General features: G+C 50.3%; 1 protein-coding gene and 1 pseudogene across 1 annotated transcript; one reads left to right on the forward strand and one right to left on the reverse strand.

Moving 5' to 3' along the window:
- LOC115282514 lies at positions 1-552 on the reverse strand (annotated as a pseudogene).
- A 1,879-nt stretch (positions 553-2,431) lies between these two features.
- CCDC92B (coiled-coil domain containing 92B) lies at positions 2,432-17,924 on the forward strand (the record flags this gene model as incomplete). Its single annotated transcript, XM_029928893.1, has 4 exons — positions 2,432-2,688; positions 10,447-10,598; positions 15,268-15,315; positions 17,680-17,924. Coding segments are annotated over exons 2-4 (423 nt in total), but the record flags the coding sequence as incomplete, so codon positions are not given.
- Position 17,925: the final 1 nt, after the last annotated feature.

Here is a 17,925-nt window from a genome sequence, read left to right on the forward strand (position 1 = left end):
CAAAATGATCCTTTATTAGAATATTTTCCTTTGTAGTTCTTAACTAGCTGGGCATTCCACTGCACCACTATTGATATCATCTATGATGTCATGAGGGTGGCGGCCATCAACATTGCAGCCCACAGACTGGGCGGTCCCCAGAATCTCCTTAATGGTCCCAGAGAGTTCTCTGGCTAATGATCGGTGCCGCATCTGTCGGGCAATGTTGATAATCTCATCAAAAGTAATATTTCCACTGTGCTTAATGTTTTTCTGCTTCTTTCTGTCTCTCGTCGGTTCTTTGAGGGCTTTGATAATCAGGGCAGAGGCAGAAGGTACCACTTCAATCTGGGCCTGTCTGTTCTGAATGGTCAGTTTCACTGTGATCCTCAGGCCCTTCCAATCACCGATGGCCTTGGCGATGTCATCACCAATCTTCTTTGGAGACAGACCCAGCGGGCCGATCTTCAGGGCCAGGGCGGACGTGGCACCGACCTCGCCGCCGGTGCACCTCAGGTATACGACTTTGATCTCGTTGGGGTGGAACTTAGGCGGCATGGTGGAGGCGGTTGGTGTCGGATGAACCCCAACTCGGGACGACCGAAGACTGTTGCACCGTCGCCTCCTCCGAACCGAAAGCCAAAAGTAAATATATCTTTCAGCCTTCTTACCAATATATCATGAAGGTGAGGGGTTATTTCCTCAGAACTGACAGTCAAAATCATTGAAGAGTTGGGGTGCCTGAGTGGCTCAGTTGGTTAAGCGTCTGACTTCGGCTCAGGTCATGATCTCACGGCTTGTGAGTTCAAGTGCTGCATCAGTCTCTGTGCTGACAGCTCGGAACCTGGAGCCTGCTTCAAGTTCGGTGTCTCCCTCTCTCTCTGACCTTCCGCTGCTCACACTCTGTCTCTTGCTGTCTCTCAAAAATGAATAAATGTTTAAAAAATTAAAAAATAATAATTGATGAGTTGATGGTTCATCAGAACCCATAGCCCTGCTGGAGACTCAGACACAGTACACAGTCCAGGAACACTGTCCTTGGAAGGACAGAGAGGCACTAAGAAGCAGGACAGTGCTGGCCTTTCTCTCCTTTCTCAGGAGTTTCTTTAGGGAAGACAGGATGAAGTGGGGCCACCCAAAGCACAGCTAGAATCTGGAGTTCCTACAGAGTGGGATTTGAGATGCACCTTTGAACAAAATATGAACTCTACTTGCCAAGAGACCTAAGAGAGAGTCATTTCTTCAACTTTTTGAAGGTTAGAATCTTCTAGGAGCAGCTAAAACTTTTATTTATCGACACTCATGTCCAGTGAAAGCTTAAAAGTTGGAAGGGGAAGACAGGGAGGAAAGATCCATAGAGAGAAGGCAGGGTGCCCTTGAGGCCAATGAGTTACCAAAACCCCTTCCAAAGCCCACATTGCCAGAGTCTTCCAATTCTGGAGACAAAAGTAGAGGACTTCTCTGGATATTTGGCCCCAAAGGGCAGGGCAAGGAATATTTGGTTGGCAGTGGTGTGAGGAAAGTCAGATCAGCCCTTTAACCTGAATGCCCTTAGACCCTTCTGGTCTCTAAAGGCAGAGATGGAAATGACTTACCTAGAGCTGAGCCACCTGCCACTCATACAATGCCACTTGGTCCCTTGCCATCATGAACACAAATGCCTATGAGAATGCAGCATTGTTTTAATCACTTTACAGATATTAATTTATTTCATCCTCACAACTCAGAGACTTATGGTTGCATAGACCATCAATATCCCATTTTACAGATAAGGAGACCAAGGTCCAGGGAAAAGAAAGATATTGGTAGAGCCAGAATTAAAAGCCAAGTAGTCCAACTCCAGAAGTCTCCCATGTGCAGTGAAAACCTATCAGTACCAATGTTCTGGACTTCAGAGTTTATAAAAGGTTTTCTCATGGCTCTTGGGATGCTCACAGAGGAAAAGAGGATGTCTTCCCAACTGGGGCCCAGAGAGGTGATGTGACTCACCCAAGGTCACACAGCTAGTGGGAGGTCTGGGGTGGCTTCGCTGCCAACTAGGCACGGAATAGGTTTCTTGACCTTTGGTCAGGTCGCCCTCCCCTCCCAACTGTTCCCTGGGCCAGTGGGCATAGCTTGGTTTCCTACGCCAGTGGGTGGGCAGAGGGGCGGAGCGGATCGCGGCCTACCGGCCTAGGCGCTGTCCGCGGTGCTGATCCGCCCGCCTCGCCCTTGCTCGCCAAGTGGCCGGCGGGTTCCCTGGGTTTCCCTTCCAGCTCCCAGCCAAAGCCAGCTGAGTTCGGCTGTCCGCCGGGGTCCTCAGGCCTGGTTCTCGGGTCTCCTGGGGTTCCCCCTCCCCCGACTGCGCGCCGCCAGCCTTCCCCTCCCCCCGCCCCGCCCACGGCCCCTCCCCGCGAGTCCCAGGTCCCTCCCATCCCCCCTTATCTCTCCCGCCCCCCCGCTCCCCCCTACGGCTAGCTCGCCAGTTCCGGTCACGTTGCTGGGTGTTTACGCCTGGAGCCCGCCCCGGACCCCCCTTCGGCGCCCCGGAGCCCCCCGGAGCCCCGGCCCGACAGCCTCGCAGCCTCGCAGCAGCTGATGGCGCCGCAGCCCGGGCGGGTGCTGCGGAACCCCGAGCGCAGCTAGCGCGGGGAAGAAGAGCGCCTCCCCCCACCCAGGCTGGCCCGGACCCAGGGCCCCGCTGGCCCGTCGCTCCCTCAGGTCCCGAAGGTGAGGAGGCCGGTGGGCTTGGGGGGTGGACAGCCGGGAGGCCACCGGCGGGGAGCAGCGGGGGCCGAGCTCCAGCTCCCCTGGGAGGGCTGGCGCTGGGCTGGGCACCGCAGCGCGCGGGAGGCGAACAGGACCCGCGGGCTGCTGGCAGAAGTTGTCCTCCGCCACCCAGACTCAGATCCTTACCGGCCCTGGCGAAGAGTCCAGAGCGGCCCGAGGTCGAGCCGCCGCCACCTCCTGCAACCTCCCATCACACACATCTTTTATGCCTCCCTTTCGCTGTCCTCCCTGGTATCCCTCTTCCTCGTCCTCCTTAGTCTCCATATCCCCCTCTACCTTCTCTGGGAGTCATATTGGAGGCACAATCAGGCAGAACATCCAGACTAAAGAGGATGGGAGCTCCAGTTTCCTCCTACATCTCACTCCTGTGTCCCTGGATACTCAGCTTTGCTGAGGCCGGGAGTCCTGAGATCTCTCGTCTTCAGTGGAGGGGGAACCCATAGCCTAGGGGTAACCGAGGAGGAGGGGTTCTGGAGTGGAGAGGATCCCAAGACCCCTGGAGAAGGTGGCTCCACTCACGAACCAGGTGAGCCCACCTTGCAGAGTCTCCCAGATATTTGTCAAAGGCTGACTTCTTGTTCCCAACTCAAATCCCTAGGAGAGCCAAGGACTTGGGGGGAAGGGGGATTACTTTCTAATACATGCACTTACCTGCCTAGGTGATTCCCAATAACACTGAACTCATTCTCCCTGTTTTACCAACATTCATTGTGCACCTGTTCCATGCAAAGGATTCCCAAAAACAAGCTCTTGCCCTCAGTAAGCTTATGGCTTAGAGCAGAAACCAAGCACCCCTGTGCACTCACAGGAAGGTTGTGGGGGAAGAGGGGGGAAGGAGTGTGATACATGGTAGAATGATTCCTGGGAAACACAGAGATGGAAGGGAGTCATTCCAGCTTGGTGAGGGTCAAGGAAAGGTTAGTAAGAAAGGTAGCCTTGAAGCAGGGCCTTGAAGGATGGGGCAGGTTTCAGGAGGCAGAGATAGGGTGGGGGGATGTCCATCCACAGATACTGGGTGAGTTTGTTGTGAAAGCAGCAAAAGGTAGAACCCCAAAGAAGAGGAGATCAGACTGTAAACGTGGACTGTGTTTAGGTTTGAAGGACCTTAATGCCGAGTGAGCACCCAGTGGGGTGCTCCTCGTTGCCAACACTATAGTTGTCTATATCGGGCAAGGTACTTAACCTGTTTGAGCCTCTGTTTCCTCGTCTATGGAGTAGGTATACTAGTAGAACCTTCAGTGTAGGGGTGTTATAAACATAAATGAGTTAATATGGGTTAATATATGTAAAATGCTAAAACCAGTGCCAGGCATTTATTGTTGTTATGTAAGTATTAGTACCTGTGCAGTGATGATTATAAGTGTTACTGCCTGTGCCTCCAAATCTGAGAAAGACTTCTTGAGTTCCTGTTCTCCCACTACCCCAGGCCTCAGAGACAGGTAGTAGAGAGGAATAAAGATGAAGAAAAATAAAGAATGTAATTTATTTATTCATTTACTACCATGCTTGCCCTATCTAATAGACCTACCCTGGCTATGAAAATGATAAAAAATGAGTTTACCATTCTCCCCGAAACAAGAAGGCATACTTAAAGAATTTTAACAAAATGTGGATATTGAGTGTTTGGAACAGTGCAAGGATATTTGGTGACTCAATAAATACTTTCAGTCCCGAAGAGAAAAGAAACAGGAAGAACGAAATTGAAACTGGGACAAGAGAAGTAGTCAGGGGTGAGGGGTAGCAGAAAATGCAAACCCCGCACAAGCAGAAGCAAGTCTTCAGTTCTGGTTCCTCTCCCAGCCGTTTCGTCTGCCTGAGGGCGAGATGGGGCAGAGCCCAGGGGACACGGAGCAGGTTAAGGGAGGGGGAGTGGTTAGCTACCCAGGGAAAGACTGGACTGTAAAAGTGATGTTCAGACTTTTGATTAGCAGAAGCCTTTTCTCCAGTGAATTTGTACGTACAAGCCCATCGTATAAAAGGGGTAAAAATAACAAAGCCTCTATCCCTGCCTTGTGCCTCCAACCATCCTGACAACTTCAGACTCCTCTGCAGAACTCTGGGCTCTTGGGAGCAGAATCTGCAAACCAATGATTCAGATGATCCCAAAGGCCCCTCTGAGCTCTGAATGCTATGATTCTGCACTTTCTGTCATTCTTTCAACTCAAAGAACTACAACAAGGGGAAGGGGAGAGAATTACAGTTTCCTATTTGCCATGTCAGTCGGAATCAGATTGCTGGCAAGAAAAGTGGGTACCCAGAATCTTCAAAAAGACAAGCAGGAAGTAAGGTCGTGTTCAGAGACTGGGAGCGCAGGCCTTAGAGAGTCAGAATTGTGTTGGGTCAGAGGGTTCCTGAGCCTGACATTTTGTCTGTGGTTGGAGACCCAAGCACAGAAGCCTTCTCCCAGCAATTTCCCCCAGGGGAAAACTATTTGTAACTTCCAGATAGATGAGAGGCATGGCAAAAGGACTCGGGATTAACTCTCTAAACTTGAACCCTGTGTTACAGGCCCTTCTTTTTATTTTTAAATAGACAATTTGTTAAATGAACATTTTTCATCAAGCTGGAAAATTAAAACGAATTAGAACTAGGAGCATAGGAGAAGGTGGGCAGCAAAACAATAAAGACCCTGAGGTGGCCAGGACAGGGACAAAGACAAGGGACCCTTCTCACTTTAATCTGTGAGGTAGGGCATCTTGGGCTGGATGTGGGGAGAAGATAAATCTGATAAGTCAGCTGCTGCCACTGACCTGGACCTCAGGCACAAGCTTCTTCTCAAGAGAGATTTCCAGGACTGCATTTCTTTCTTTCTTTTTTTTAAGTTTATTTATTTATTTTGAGAGAGAGCACGAGTGGGGGAGGGGCAGAGAGAAAATCTCAAGCAGACTCCACACTACATGCATGGAGCCTCACACGGGACTCAAACCCACAAACCGTAACATCCTGACCCAAGCCAAAACCAAGAGTCAAAGCTTAAGATACTGAGGACCCAGGTGTCCCCAGGGCTGCATTTCTCTGGGAAGATATGACATTTTCCTGGCTTGGGCCTCCTGAAGTGTGGGTGATGGCCACACATGAGAGATCTACATTGTGGCTCCCCTTCCCCACTCCATTTCCCGCCCTCCCCCCAAACAAACTAAACAATAATGTGTAAGAAAGACTATCTGCCAAGATCCTTTGTGACCCAAATTTCTGCCCTGAGAAGAGCAGCCTGCCTAGTTGGAAACAAATCCTCAAGTCCTTCTGGGAAGGCTCAGAAACAGCTGGTTGGCTCAGCCTCTCATAATGGCCAGGGTCCAGTCTCAGGGCGGTGTGGGAAAGGCTTTTACTCTTCAGAGACACTTACATTTCAGCGGCTGGGAACAGATATTTTCTCTCCTCATCATAAGCAGAGGCCCACGCGCCTTCATCCTCTGGGTGTGCACAGAGCAGACACATAGATGCGAGAGAAGCAGGAACTCCCCCCACCCACACGCAGGCACACGTATGTGCACTCGGGGCACACGCACGTGCAGACACACGGGCACACACGTGCCAACACAGTCATACAACAGCCAAGACGGAGCCTGTCTGTTCCTCCTGGGTTATGCACCAGTATATCTGGCTGGCTACTGGACATCTACTTCTCCCCATTTGGGTCTCTTGAACACGTCAAATCTAACATGTCTCAGGCTGGAACTTAACCTCCTCTGTAAATCTGCTTCTCCATCAGTCTGCTGCAGCTCCACAAATTTACTCACTTGTGCATTCCATGAGTATTTACTGAGTATATTCTAGTTGCCAGATACTGTGCTAGGCACTAGGGGACAGGAGGAAACAAAACAGAGACCTCATCTTGTGTTGCCAACAATCTGGCAGAGGAGATGGACAAGAAACAAGATGTAACATACTCATGGGGTGCTAAGTTCATGGGAGGAAAACAATGCAGATGAAGGGAGTGGAGAGGGACACAGGGTTCAGGTAATCAGAGAAGGGCTCTGAGGAAGTAACATTTGAGCAGAGTACTCAGTGAAGGGAGGAATAGGGCATGAAGGTGTCCAGGTGAAGGGTATTCCTGGGAGATGGGACAGCACCTACAAAGTCCCTGAGGCAGGAGTGTGCTTGGCATATTCAGGAAACAGTAAGGAAGCTAGAGTGGCTGGGGTGGAGCCAGAAATGGAAGAACAGATGAGAGCAAACAGAGCAGGGGGCAACTGCACTGGATCTGGTGAGAATTCTGGACGAGGTGTGAAGTGTGATGGGGAGCTGCTGGGGGGCTTGAGCGGGGAGCAGGGAGGCACGATCAGATCTGCTGAAGGAACTCTAGCTGCTGCTTGGGAAACAAGGAGCAGGGGTGGAAGAGAGGAGCCAGTCACAGGCCAGCACAGTGGCACACCAGAGGCATGGTGGGAGCTGGGACTAGGGTGACAGCCCTGGAGACAGTGAGGACTGACTGCAACCAGTGCCATTTATCAAGGTGGTGAACAGCGGGCACGAGCATGTTTGTAAGACAGACTGCAAGAGTTCAGTATTGGGACTTGTAAATTTGAGAGGCCTGTTAGACATCAAAATGGTGGTCTCAAGCAATAAGTCTAGAGTGCAGGAGTTAGTTCAAGGGACAGCATAATAGTATGTAAATAGGGGCGCCTGGGTGGCTCAGTCAGTTAAGTGCCCGACTCCAGCTCAGGTCGTGATCTCCCAGTTCATGGGTTCGAGCCCCACATCAGGCTCTTGTGCTCACAGCTCAGAGCCTGCAGCCTGCTTCGGATTCTGTGTCTCCCTCTCTCTCTGCCCCACCCCCACTTGTGCTCTGTGTCTCTCTGTCTCAAAAATAAATAAACTATAAATAATTTTTAAAAATAGTATGTAAATAAATAATATTTACAGCCATGGGATTGGACAAGATCACCTAGGGAGTGATTATAGATTAGAGAAGAGGTCCAATATGAAAGAGGTCTAATGTGAAAGATGAGGAAACGTAGAAAAATTCAGCAAATGTGCCTTCATACTTGAGTTGCCCAAAATGGAAAGCTAGGAGACATCCCAAACAAGCACCCTCCCCATCGTCATGACTTAATATAATCCATTCCCACGTGCCGCCAGTTCTACCCCGAAGATACGCCTGGAACTTCTCTCTGTCTTCACCTCCAGCATCTGGTCCAGGCCTCTGTCACCTCTCACCTTGACCACTGCTCCATTCCCCCAGCTGGCCTCCAACATCCACTCTGCCCTCTCTAATCTGCCCTCCCCACAGCAGCCAGAACGATCTTTTAAAAATGCAAATCAAAAAAAGATTTTTTTAAGGGCGGGAGAGCACCTGGGTGGCTCAGTCAATTAAGCATACAACTTCGGTTCAGGTTATGATCTCGAGGTTCACCAGTTCAAGCCCCACACTGGGCTCTGTGCTGACAGCTCAGAGCCTGGAGCCTGCTTCAGATTCTGTGTCTCCCTCTCTCCCTGCCCCTCTCACCACTTGTACTCTCTCTCTCTCAAAAATAAATAGAGCATTAAAAAAAGTTAAGGCGAATCATATCATGTCACTCCTCTGCTTAAAATCCTTTAATAACTTCCCAATTCAGGGTTGCCTGGGTGGCTCAATTGGTTAAGCATCTGACTCCTGATGTCAGTCAGTTCATGGTTCATGGGATCGAGCCCTGCATTGGGCTCTACACTGTTAGTGCAGAGTCTGCTTGGGATTCTCTCTTGGTTCCTCCCTAGCATTCTCTCTCTCTCCCTCTCTCTCTCTCAGAATAAATAAACTTTTAAAAAATTAAAAAATATAACTTCCCAATTCATTTAGTATTAATCCAAAATTCTTGGCATAGTTTACAAGACTATGCCTGATCCTTCTCTTGCTGACCTCACTTCCTTCCCTTCCTGTGCCCCCCCCCCCGCAATATCTCCCTGGCATTGACAATGCCTCTGTTCCCCGAAAAGACCATGTGAAGCACTTAGCACAAGGCTTAGCACATAGTCGGCACTCAGTAAATGGAAGCTATCGGTATTATCCTACCTCAGGGCTTCACAAATGCTGTTCACTGTTTGGGATGTTCTTCTCTTTATTGTTTTTTTTTTTTAATGTTTATTTATTTTTGAGAGAGAGAGAGAGAGAGCAGAGAAAGGGAGACACAGAATCCAAAGCAGGCTCCAGGCTCCGAGCTGCCAGCACAGAGCCCAACGTGGGGCTTGAACCCACGAACCGCAAGATCATGACCTGAGCTGAAGTCAGACACTTAATCAACTGAGCCACCCAGGTGCCCCATTCTCTTTATTCTTCTAATTCTTACCCTTCCTTCAAGTCTGTATAACTTTTCCATAAAAAAAATTTTTCATAAATGAAGTGGCTTAGAACAGCATCAATTTGTTATCTCCCAGTTTCCAAGGATCTGGAGTCTGGCACGTTTTAGCAGGGTCCTCTGCTCAGAGCCTCCAAAGGCTGAATTAAGGCTGGCTGCATTCTCATCTGAAGGCTTAACTAGGGAAAAGACTTGGTAGGGACGCCTGGGGGGCTCAGTCAGTTAAGTATCCAACTTCAGCTCAGGTCATGATCTCACAGTTCATGAGTTTGAGCCCTGCTTCGGGCTCTGTGCTGATAGCTCAGAGGCTGGAGCCTGCTTTGGATTCTGTGTGTGTGTGTCTCTCTCTGCCCCTCCCCTGTTTGTGCTCTGTCTCTTTCAAAAAATGAATAAACATTTTAAAGTATCTATAAAAAATGAATAAAATAAACAATAAAAAAACCTTTAAATGTTCATATATTTATTTTGAGAGAGAGAGAGAGAGAGAGAGAGAGCACCTGTGTGAGTGGGGCAGGGGCAGAGAGAAGGAGAGGAGAATCCCAAGCAGAATCCATGCTTGGCACAGAGCCCAACAGGGGGGCTCGATCTCATGACCTTAGCTGATATCAAGAGTCTGATGCCTAACCAACTAAGGCACCCAGGCACCCCATATTTCATTTTTAAGTAATCTCCGTATGCAGTATGGGGCTCGAACTCACAACCCTGAGATTAAGGGTCATATGCCCTACCAACTGAGCTAGCCAGCATCCCACCCAACTCCTCTTTTCAAAAGGGACTTTGGTACCTGCTGCCTGCCTTCAGCCCATAGAGTTGGTCTTAGTAAAGTACACATCATATCTTCCTCCTCTGTGATCTGGAAGAGCCCAGAGGCCTGGGTTAAGGTTCAGTCTGAAAAATGGATTTGAACCGGAAGAGGGTGTGCTGTCACGATTATGCTGGTCTCCCAGCCGGGGGCTGAGCCAGGATGCTGGCGGGACGGGTTTTCCCACCCCGAAGCTCCCTCATTTTAGCCAGGAGGAAACAAAGAGCCCAGAGAGGGAGAGGGCTTGCCCAAAGTCACACACCTGGTTAAGAAGTGGCCTAGAACCTGCCTCTGTCTCTTTCCTGACTTTGCTGCTCCATTTGTGTTCCTCTCTGAGAAGTAGAAAGGCTAAAGTTACATGCAGGCAGGGGAGTGAAAGCATTTCTTTTCCTGGTTCCCTGAAGACCTCTGGCCCTTCACGTATTAAATGGGAATAATTATGCCCCCCTGCAACACACACATGAAGATCCGGTGAGTAAACGCGGGGGAAAGAGCTGCAGTGGTAGGAGGGTCACCCGGTGGCAATGGGAGCCCAGACTGCAGGACATTAGGAGGGATCTGAGGGTGGGCAGGGCAGACGGCCCCACAAGATGTGGGTTCACCTTCCTGTCTTTCCCTCAGGTGGGGCCCAGGCCTGGTTGCCATGGATACCGTGTCCCTGGAGCATCAGATCCAGAGTGTGCAACGCCACATCAGCTTCCTGAAAAAGGAGCAGATGGCCCTGCTGCGAGACCTGCACCTGGAGATCCTGAGGCTGCAGAAACGCTGTTCAGGTGAGGCCGGAGGGGGGGCGGGCAGCGGGGGCGGTCTCTGCCGGAGTGCCCACCGTGAGCCTCTCGAAACCTCACAACAACCCTGCCAGGTGAGTGTTCAGCACTCCTTTCTCTAGCTGAGGACACTTGGCTTGGGGACACGAGGCACAGGTATCAGAGGCAAGGGCTCTGGTTCAGCCTCAGAAGAAAACCCGGGGCCCATTCTTAGGGATTCCTGTCCTTTCCCACCAAGTGTTCATCAGGCATCTCCCAAACCTTACAAGCCCTCAGGCTAGTTGGGGAGGTAATATTAAGACATACAGAAAATGAAGAGGACCAGGCGCCTGGGTGACTCAGTCAGTTGAGCACCCGACTCTTGGTTTTGGCTCAAGTCATGATCTCATAGTTCGCAGGTTCAAGCCCCATGTCAGGCTCCATGCTGGCAGTGTGGAGCCTGCTTGGGATTCTCTCTCTCTCCCTCTCTCTCTTGTTCTGCCCTTCTCCCATGCTCACTCTCACGCTCTCTCTCTCTCAAAATAAATAAATAAAATTTTAAATTTAAAAAAAAAGAAAAGAAAATGAAGAGGGTCAATGGGAAGTCATGGGCAAGAGCATGTCTAGTCTAAGGTGTGGGTGATGGAGGAGACCAGGCACCCCAGGCTCCCCAGAAGAGGGAGCATTTCCACTCCCTGAGGCTCCGACGCAGACCCGCTAAGACATTACAGGTGAATGAGGGGGGAGAAAGCAATCCAAATGAAGGAAATGGCATGGCAAAGTCCAGAAGGTAGGAAACCAAAAGCTCAGGGCAAGTTCTGATTGGCTGGATAAAGCTGTGCTTAAGGCTGGTGAGAAATACAGCTAGAGTCAGATCACGGAAGACCCAGACAAGCATCGAGATAGCTAAGAGTTTGGCCTGTTCTCCTGGGTAGTGGGGAGCCACTGAAGGTTTCTGAGTAGCACTATGCCCTATTACAAAACTCAGCAGTTGTGTGAAAGATAAATTGGAGGGGGAGAAAGGTAGGGATACCAGTATGGAGCCGATGAAGTGATCCAGGGGGAGATGAAAGGGGCAGAAAGGGGAAGACCAGTGGGTGACAGGGTAAAGGGAAGGACTTAGCAACCAACTGGATTTGTGAACAAGACAGAAGGAGGCACCAAGAATGAAGCCAACTACCAGACCTGACCTCTGGTCTTGGACTTCAGGTTTCAGCTGCCCAGCTCTCTCAGAGGCTGGGCTCTGGCCCAAGCGGTCACCCAGGCCAAGTCCCCAAGTACAGGTGTTAGAGTCAGTGACTCATAGAATGTGTCACCTGGAACAGCCCAACCTCTTTATTATACGACTAGGTAAACTGAGACCCAGAGAGAGAGAGAGAGAGAGAGAGCATGCACGCACACCACACAATATGTCCGTGACAGAGCCAAGATTGGAATCCAGAGCTGCAGACTCCCAGCTATGCATGCCTTGTGCAGCTTTCTGCATAATCTCACCCCAACATCCTCAGATTTCTCCTCCTTTCCAGCCTTTGCTCATGGAAGGCTCCTCATTCTCCAAAGGGAAACTCAGTGACCTGCCCGGCTTCTCATTCTGTGGCTCTAGAGGCTGGTCGTCCTAACTCTCCGCCTCCATACTGTCCTCTGGCCCATATAGATCCAGCTGCTACATTCCTAGGCCAGGCTCCCTGCAACCTCCCCCGAAGCCTGGACGGCAGCAGAGGCCAGCCCATGGGGCAGGGATGGCCCATGCAGACTCACCCCTGCGTGATGCCATTTTCTCGATACAATAACAACATTAAAGGAAAATCAAGATGCGTGGACCCTAAAACTCTATAGCTCTTGCCCTGATTTCTTTTTGCTTTGCCTGAGTTCTGAAAACCTGGGTCCTTGCACTCAGGACACAGGCCAGGATCTTAAGAAAGTGCAATAGGCAGGAACAGCGCCCACTACCCTCCTCAGCCTCATATGCGACTGCAGCCTCTTGGTTATTGATTAAGGAAATAAAAATAACACTAGGCTGGCCTGAAGCAGCCACTCTTGGGGCTGAATAAGGCCCTTCCTCCAAGGGGTGGAGGAATGAGAGGAAAGGAACAGGACAAAGAAAACTTTTTTCGAGGGGATTAAACAGGGACTTAGGTGGATGCCCGGTTGGCTCAGTCAGTAGAGCATGAGACTCTTAATCTTAGGGTCATGAGTTCAAGCCCCATATTGAGCATGGTGCCTACTTTTAAAAATAAATAAACTAAGGGGTGCCTGGGTGGCTCAGTCAGTTAAGTGTCTGATTTTGGCTCAGGTCATGATCTCACAGTTTGTGAGTTCGGGCCCTGCGTGGGGCTCTGTGCTGACAGCTCGGAGCCTGGAGCCTGCTTCAGATTCTGTGTCTCCCTCTCTCTCTGCCCCTCCCCCCCTGTGGAGGAAGGATGGAGAGGGAACAGGAGAGGGGATGAGCTGGTATAGGAACCAAGTGGGCAGGACTTCAGAAAGAGCCTGCCAAAAAAGGGTGTCCCTGAAAATGAAGAGGCTTAAGAGGTGGGTGGGTATACTCTGGTTGGCAGGGCGGCCTGGATAATAACGAGATCTGCCCCATGAATTCAGCACTCAGCCCTGGCCTGGGCCCTCTGTTTATTCCTCTGATTTAATCCTAGCAACAGCCTCTTGAGAGGCAGCTGTGATTTTTTGTCCCCATTTCACAGATGAGAAAACTGAGGCTCAGAGAGGTGCTACCACTGGCCTGAGGTCACACCGGGTATCTGACCTCACTGCATGCTCTTCTATTGTTTTTTGTTTTTAATTTTATTTTTGTTTTTTTTTGTTTTTTTTATTTTTTTAATGTTTTATTTATTTTTGAGAGAGAGAGAGAGAGAGAGACAGTGAGAGCAGGGGAGGGTTAGAGAGACGGAGACACAGAATCTGAAGCAGGCTTCAGGCTCTGAGCTAGTGGTCAGCACAGAGCCCCACGTGGGGCTCGAACCCACGAACCGTGAGATCATGACCTGAGCTGAAGTCAGACGCTTAACTGACTGAGCCACCCAGGTGCCCCTTAATTTTATTTTTGTGACACAGAGAGAGAGAGAGACAGCATGAGCAGGGGAGGGGCAGAGAGAGAGGGAGACACAGAATCTGAAGACAGGCTCCAGGCTCTGAGCTGTCAGCACAGAGCCCGATGTGGGGCTTGAACCCACGGACTGTGAAATCATGACCTGAGCCAAAGTCAGACGTTCCAACTGACTTGAGCCACCCAGGTGCCCTAGACTAAATGCTCTTCTAAAGGGCAGATGGGCCGGGGGATTTGATGGCTGGGAAGGTGGAGCCTAACTTGGATTCTACCTCCAATTTCTCTAGTTAAGACTGAAACCCACCCACAGGGAGTTAGTGGCAAAGCCAAAGTCCCTTGGGCTACTCCAGGGCCTTACAGGAGGGGCCAGGTTGGCTCTAGGAAGCCCTGGAGGGTGGAGTCATCAGGGTCCTCCCTGGGGCTCCAGGAAGGAGGTTCAGACTCAGGTCACAGCAAAACGCCCAGTACCCTAGCAACAGTTGGCCTCCCAAGAGAAGAGCCAGGTGAGGGCCCACAAGACTAGACTGTGTAGGTGCTGTGGGCACTGATCCCAGAAATGTGCTACTTTATCCCACTCCCTGGTTCACACTTCCTTTAGGTACCCGACAGCACCCCTGCAAGTACACACACATGCTCCAGGACAGGTGCTTTCTGTCACCGGCAGTGGCCAACTCCCTCCTGACCTTTTCCCAGCTCTTGAGCCAAGGTTGATTCGGAGGGAGCTGTGGTGGAGCTGAAAAAATGATCAAACTCACCTGGCTGAGGGGCGGGGCAGTCTGGGCTGTGAGGAATGGAGACTCAGCAGACAGGGATTCTCCCCCCCCCCCCCCCCCCCCCCCGTGGTGGCTGGGCTGCCACAACCCTGGAGAAAACCTCCCGATACCGTGCCCTTAGCGGCCTGACCCCGCCCCCTCAGTGCAAGCCGAGCGCCGTGCAGGCCTTCCATCACCAGGTGGCGCTGTCCTCCTTGAAGCTCCTCTTCTTGCCCTGTAGAATATGGCGGAAAACAGGGCTGAAAAGGAGCAGGTCTGATGTTCAGAAAATAACACAGGCCCAACAGTACTGGCTGTGAAAACAGTGAAACGCGTGTGCCTGTTGGTAAATAGACACCGCCTTGAGTCCCTCTCCAGTGCCCCCAAGCAGCCCAGACACTCCAAACTTCCCACATGAACCAATACTAAAGGGGCTATGCCCTGCACAGCAGGAGTCCTCCAGAATGGCTCTGATTTGTCATCATGTTAGATATTTGTATATCTCCTCTGGGAAGGAGCTAGTACTCCCCCTAGCCCCCAAAGCCAGCTAGGCTCCTCAATCCCACAGGGATGGGCTAACCTCCAAACACAGGCCACCTTGCTTGCACTGGAAAGATCTCTGGGCTTAGAATCAGGCCAGTCAGGTTCAAGTTGTGCTTTGCACCTCTCTTCACCTCTTCCCCTCACTGAACTGCAGTCAAATAGGTATGGGAGGTGGTTTAGATGGTTTCTAAGGATGCTAATATTGTCACTTGTACTGAGCTGTGATTCCCTGACCCTGATATCTCTCTTTCTCTCCCTCTCTCTCTCTCTCTCTCTCTCTCTCTCACACACACACCACACACACACACACACACACACCACTGCCTTTTATTTTCTCTCCCCCCAGAACTGACTCATGACCTGGAGATGAGAGAGGCCCAATCTCACCAGCAAGGTAAGAGAAGGATGACTAGTGGGGAAATGCCATTGGGACCCAACAGGTTCCTTTCCCCCACCACTTGGTAGGACCCAAGCCAGTCCAGACTTGGGAGACAGCCACTTCTCAGGTTCATGGGCAGAGTTCAGGATGTCAGCCCCACTTGCCTTCTCTTCTGGGTAACATTGTACAGTGAACATCCTGTATCACCATACCTTGTATCCAAGTGTCTGTTCAAAGTAGGGAAATGAAGGCAGGAAGGAGATGTTATCTTGTAAGTCCACCTGATCAACTTCATTCCTTCCTGGGACCCACCTCCCTAGTCCTTCCCATCCTTGCATAATTGATCTCCACAGTCAGTGTTCACACCCTCCAAGATGCTGAATGTTGAGATGCAACACAATGGCAGTATGGAATCCATGGCTTCAAGGAACTTTGTCTAGATAAGAAGGAAAAAAGAAACACATCAGCAAATCCTTCATTTTACAAAAGCATGAGTTCTTGCCATTGTAGCAATGCCACTAAAATAACTGTTTACAAAGTATTACTTCTCCCATAAAAATGGAGGGTGGAGGGAGATGGTGTTCAATGGGTACGAAGTTTCAGTTTTGCAAAACTCAAAACAATGTGAGTTTACATTACTGAACTGTACACTTAAAAATGGTTCAGAAGGTAAACTTTATTTTGTTTTTTGCTACAATTAAAATGTTTTATTTAAAGAGAGGGTTCCACTGTTGAGATATTAATCATCAAAATGATATGATCTCTGAAAACTAGGACTGGGTGTTATTCATGGTCTTCAAGTGCAAGACTCAGAGGGACTTGAAGTAATGCCTAATTTAAAATGAATCACTACCTAGTCTTTCTTAGCAGGGAGGAAGTTAGCTGGTAATGGATTCTTCTCTCCCTGTGCCCCTCTCCCTTTCGGTGCTCTCTAAAATAAAAAAAAAATTTTTTTAATTAAAAAAAAAAAAAGCTACATACAAGACCAAGACTTAGGCATGGAGAAGTCTGGAAATTTCAGGTAAAATATTGAAAGCCCTACAAATCCTTTCCATATTTGTTCATAAATTTTGAAACATTTATAGACTTGAACGAATTCTGCCCACTTCTTTAAGTGGCAACCATGGGCAACCTCTTCATGCCTTGGTGCTTGGAGGAAGGAGGCATACATCCCAAACATCAGTTCTGTGACAACAGCAACCTTCACCCCTCCTTCCTCTGAAAGGGTTTCTGGGGTCATCTGAGCTCAAGGCACCGTGTCCTGGTTTTTATCTTCTTTCTCAGTGGGGTTGACAGCTCCCTTTCTATGTCCTCCTACCCTTGCTGATTTTCATGTCCTTTCTGAGTCACCTTTTGATGACCTTTTGTCACCTTTCAGCCATCTATGTCCCTACAGTCTCTCACATGCATGTGTTAATCCCGAGATATGTTGCCTGATGAAATGGAGAGAATTATGATCCAGGAGGTAGGGGTCCTCAGCTCTGGGGGTACATTACAATCACTTGGGCACATTGAAGAAGTATCAGTTCCCAGGTCAATCCCAGAGATCCGGCTTCCATTGTTCTTTGTTACGACCCAGGAAACTATTTTTTAAAGCTCTCTGGGTTGTTCCTATATATATATATACATACACTGTATATATATATATACAGTGCTGAAACCCAGTGCGTTGGGCAAAGGCAAACAAGGAACACACACAAAAATTACAAAACGGAACAAACGCCCTATGAAAGAAACAGCAAAGTTCAGAGCACACTGATGGCCCTTTCCTGATCTCACTCCCAGGTCCCAAGTCGTTTAGTCCCTCACTTTTGCAAGTCTCTCCTACCCTCTCCATGGATGGGGCTTTTGTGCAAGTCGTTCCTCTCTGCAGAGCACCCTCCTCTCCCCTCTTTACTTAACCCAACTCATTCTTCCAACTCAGCCTAGCCTAAGCGGTTCTTCTGCTGAGGCGCCTGATTAGGTCACAGCCATGTCACTGATGCAGCCTCACATTCATTTGTGATTATGTCCTGTACCTCTCCCACTATGCTTTCTGTATGCTTCATGAGGAACGTTCTATTATCCACCAAATCCCCAGTGCCTAACACAACGTATATAATTGGGGCTCATTCTGTGGGTGTGTATGCATGAATAATGGTCGGGGCGGGGGGGGTTGCATTTAAACTGAGACCTTTAGAATTAGAGGAGAGGACAGGTGGTAGGGCGCTGAGGAAGTGAAAGGAAGGCCAACGTAGCCCACAAGTGGGAGTGAGGGAGAGCGCGGCGGCAGGACGGGTGGTCGGGGGCGTGAGGGGCTCTGTAACGTGGCTCGGCGAGCTGTGTGCAGGGTCAGCCAGGCGGAGACCATCCCCTCTCCTCTCCGTCTCCCCTCTCCAGAGGCGGCGTCCCGGGAGCTGGAGAGCAAGTGCCGCGCTCTGGAGTCGCAGCTGGCGGCGCGGGCGGCCGCCAACGCCGAGCTGCGGCGGGAGGTGGCGCAGCGGGAGGCTCTGGTGTCGGCGCTGCGCTGCAGCCTGCGTGCCGAGGAGCGCCGCTTCCTGGAGGAGCTGCGTCGCCGCAGCCACCGCGCCACCGTGCTGGGCACCGAGCTGCAGAAGCACACCGAGGCGGCCGCCTACCTCTCCT

This window comes from Suricata suricatta, chromosome 17 (assembly GCF_006229205.1).
Source record: "Suricata suricatta isolate VVHF042 chromosome 17, meerkat_22Aug2017_6uvM2_HiC, whole genome shotgun sequence".
Lineage (NCBI taxonomy): Eukaryota > Metazoa > Chordata > Mammalia > Carnivora > Herpestidae > Suricata > Suricata suricatta.